This window comes from Eurypyga helias, unplaced genomic scaffold (assembly GCF_000690775.1).
Source record: "Eurypyga helias isolate BGI_N326 unplaced genomic scaffold, ASM69077v1 scaffold48239, whole genome shotgun sequence".
Classification (NCBI taxonomy): Eukaryota; Metazoa; Chordata; class Aves; order Eurypygiformes; family Eurypygidae; genus Eurypyga; species Eurypyga helias.
In genome coordinates, this window is record NW_010270997.1 from 424 (window position 1) to 2,542 (window position 2,119).

The 2,119-nt window shown below is 50.1% G+C and overlaps 1 protein-coding gene across 1 annotated transcript in view; it reads left to right on the top strand.

The window, feature by feature from the left end:
• VCPKMT (valosin containing protein lysine (K) methyltransferase) overlaps nucleotides 1-1,154 on the top strand; it is a gene marked incomplete at both ends in the record, with an annotated part of 1,445 nt that extends 291 nt beyond the window's left edge. Inside the window, 2 exons of the mRNA XM_010158646.1 lie at nucleotides 10-82; nucleotides 1,035-1,154. Of these exons, the coding sequence (XP_010156948.1) occupies nucleotides 10-82; nucleotides 1,035-1,154 (193 nt within the window). The remainder of the gene's footprint in view (nucleotides 1-9; nucleotides 83-1,034) is intronic.
• Nucleotides 1,155-2,119: the final 965 nt, after the last annotated feature.

Genomic DNA, 2,119 nt, shown 5'->3' on the forward strand with positions numbered 1-2,119 from the left:
TCTTTTCAGGGGTGAAGATGTAACAGAATTTCAGCCTCCGCCCGACTATATACTAATGGCTGACTGCATTTACTACGAGGAGGTAAAGGAGGACGTTACAAAACCCAGAGGGAAAGCGTCCTGGGGAGGGGTGTGGGTTTGACAGCAGAAGTGTTCAAATAAATACTGTGCTTGCGTCTTGGCCCCCCGTGGTTCATAGGAATGTGTAGAAAAAGACTGGAAAAGGTATTTTTAACTGATCCAAGGCCGTTTGAGACTCAACCAGAGACACTTGGGGTTTAAAAAAACCCTTAGACTTTGTATATTTGTGTCATCCCCTTTCCCCTCCCCTTTTTTTTGGTGTATTGGGAATGAGGTGTGAAGCAGAACACTGACTGATAGCTGGGAACTGTCTGGTGCACCGGTGAGCGGAGGTAAACAGTGCCGTGTCTGCACTGTTCGGGTTGGCATCAGGCTTCCCGTAGAAAGGTCAAAAGGAGAAATAGTGCTCCGGCCCGGCGGTTGCTGTAGTCTGCCCCATCTCCAGAGCTGCAGCTCTGTTGGATGTCCGCAGAGACCCAGCAGAAGTTGCCAGAACAGGGAAATGACCCGAAGAACCCCGTGCCCTTCCGGTGGTCTTACCAGCCCCTTGTGTTGGCTCCTGCATGTTGGTCCTGTTGCCCTACACCGTGGGCTGGATCCAAGCCATGTTCCAAGAATGGCTGAGAAAACTCTCCCTTTTGAGACACGTCAAGAAATAGTCGGTCTTGTGTGCTTCAAGGGAATGCCCGCTCAGCACTGCAGGACGTTTTTGGCTTTGGTGCTAGTTCAGTTTTGGTCAGTCTCTGAAACTCCTGTGCAGTCTCACTTTCTCGTCTGCTTTCCAGCTTGCCCCCTTGTTCTTTTTGTCCTAGATAAAGTCCTAAAAATAACTCCCCGAAAAGCAAAACTGGAAACTTCTCTCTTGGGTGAAGACTTTTTGTAGTTAGAGGGTGTTGTACCAGTGAAATGAACTTGAAATCCAAGTGGGATATACTTAACCTCTTTCTGGGCAGTCCTTAGAACCGTTACTGAAGACGCTGAAGGACCTTACCGGCCCTGACACGTGTGTCTTGTGCTGTTACGAGCAGAGGACTATGGGAAAGAATCCTGAAATTGAGAGAAAATACTTTGAGGTAAGCGTTCTCCACGTGTGCTTAGCGTGGGTGCGGGAGGTCTTCGTGTTGAATCAGCTGAGCGTCGGTGGCAGCTGCCACACATACAAATTCAGGTTGGCCACCCAAAGTAGGGTTTGTGGCAGGAGAAGCACGTTTGTCTCTAGATGGGGCGGAAAATTGGGATGGTAACTGCTGAAGTCATTGTCCAGCTTTTTCAGTAGAGACTTCCTGGATACTTCCTGAGATTTCCTTCCCACTAACGTTCGAACCCGCCTTTTTTGCCTTATTGAACCGCAGGGATGCTTTTGGTGCAGGCAGCCAGACCTGCCTAGGCTGTGAAAAGCCTCTCTGGCTTGTGAGAGCTCCACGTTGGCAGAAGGGCCGCCGTACGGGAGTTGCTATCCGTCACAGTCAAACCGGAATGGTTTCTGAGGGGGCAAGCGAATTAGGAGCCGGTTGCCACCCTCTTGCTGCCACGGCTGTCTTGATGTTAGCAGAGGTTGATGGGAGGATTAAAAATCAGTCTGGTGCCAGTTCATTCTCTTTCGGTGTGTCACGCTGAAAGCAGAGGAGAAACACAGGTGACGTTGTCCGGAGTTGCTAGGGAACTCGGGACTCTGCCAAGTGATAGAGCTGCTTTGGCAAAAATTTGCACCCTCCCCTACAGGAGCATTAATAGGTAAAATAATTCAATAGTCCAGGTAAACACAGGAAACAAGGCCCTGGGGATGACGGTCCGTGCAGGATTTAACTCTGCGCCTGTGACGTCTGCGGAAAAGCAGCCCTTGGGGTGCTGGTTTACGTGAAATAATAGCGCTGCAAGAAAGGAGAGGGGCAAAAATTCCAGGGCCATTTGCATGTGTTCACAAAATCACCTCTGTGTTAATGAGCGAGGAGGGTTGCTGTGGTGGAGATCAGCTCTGATGATGTGCCGCTCCCAACACAGACACGCTGGGTGTAGGTGTTTGTCGTGGTTTAACTCC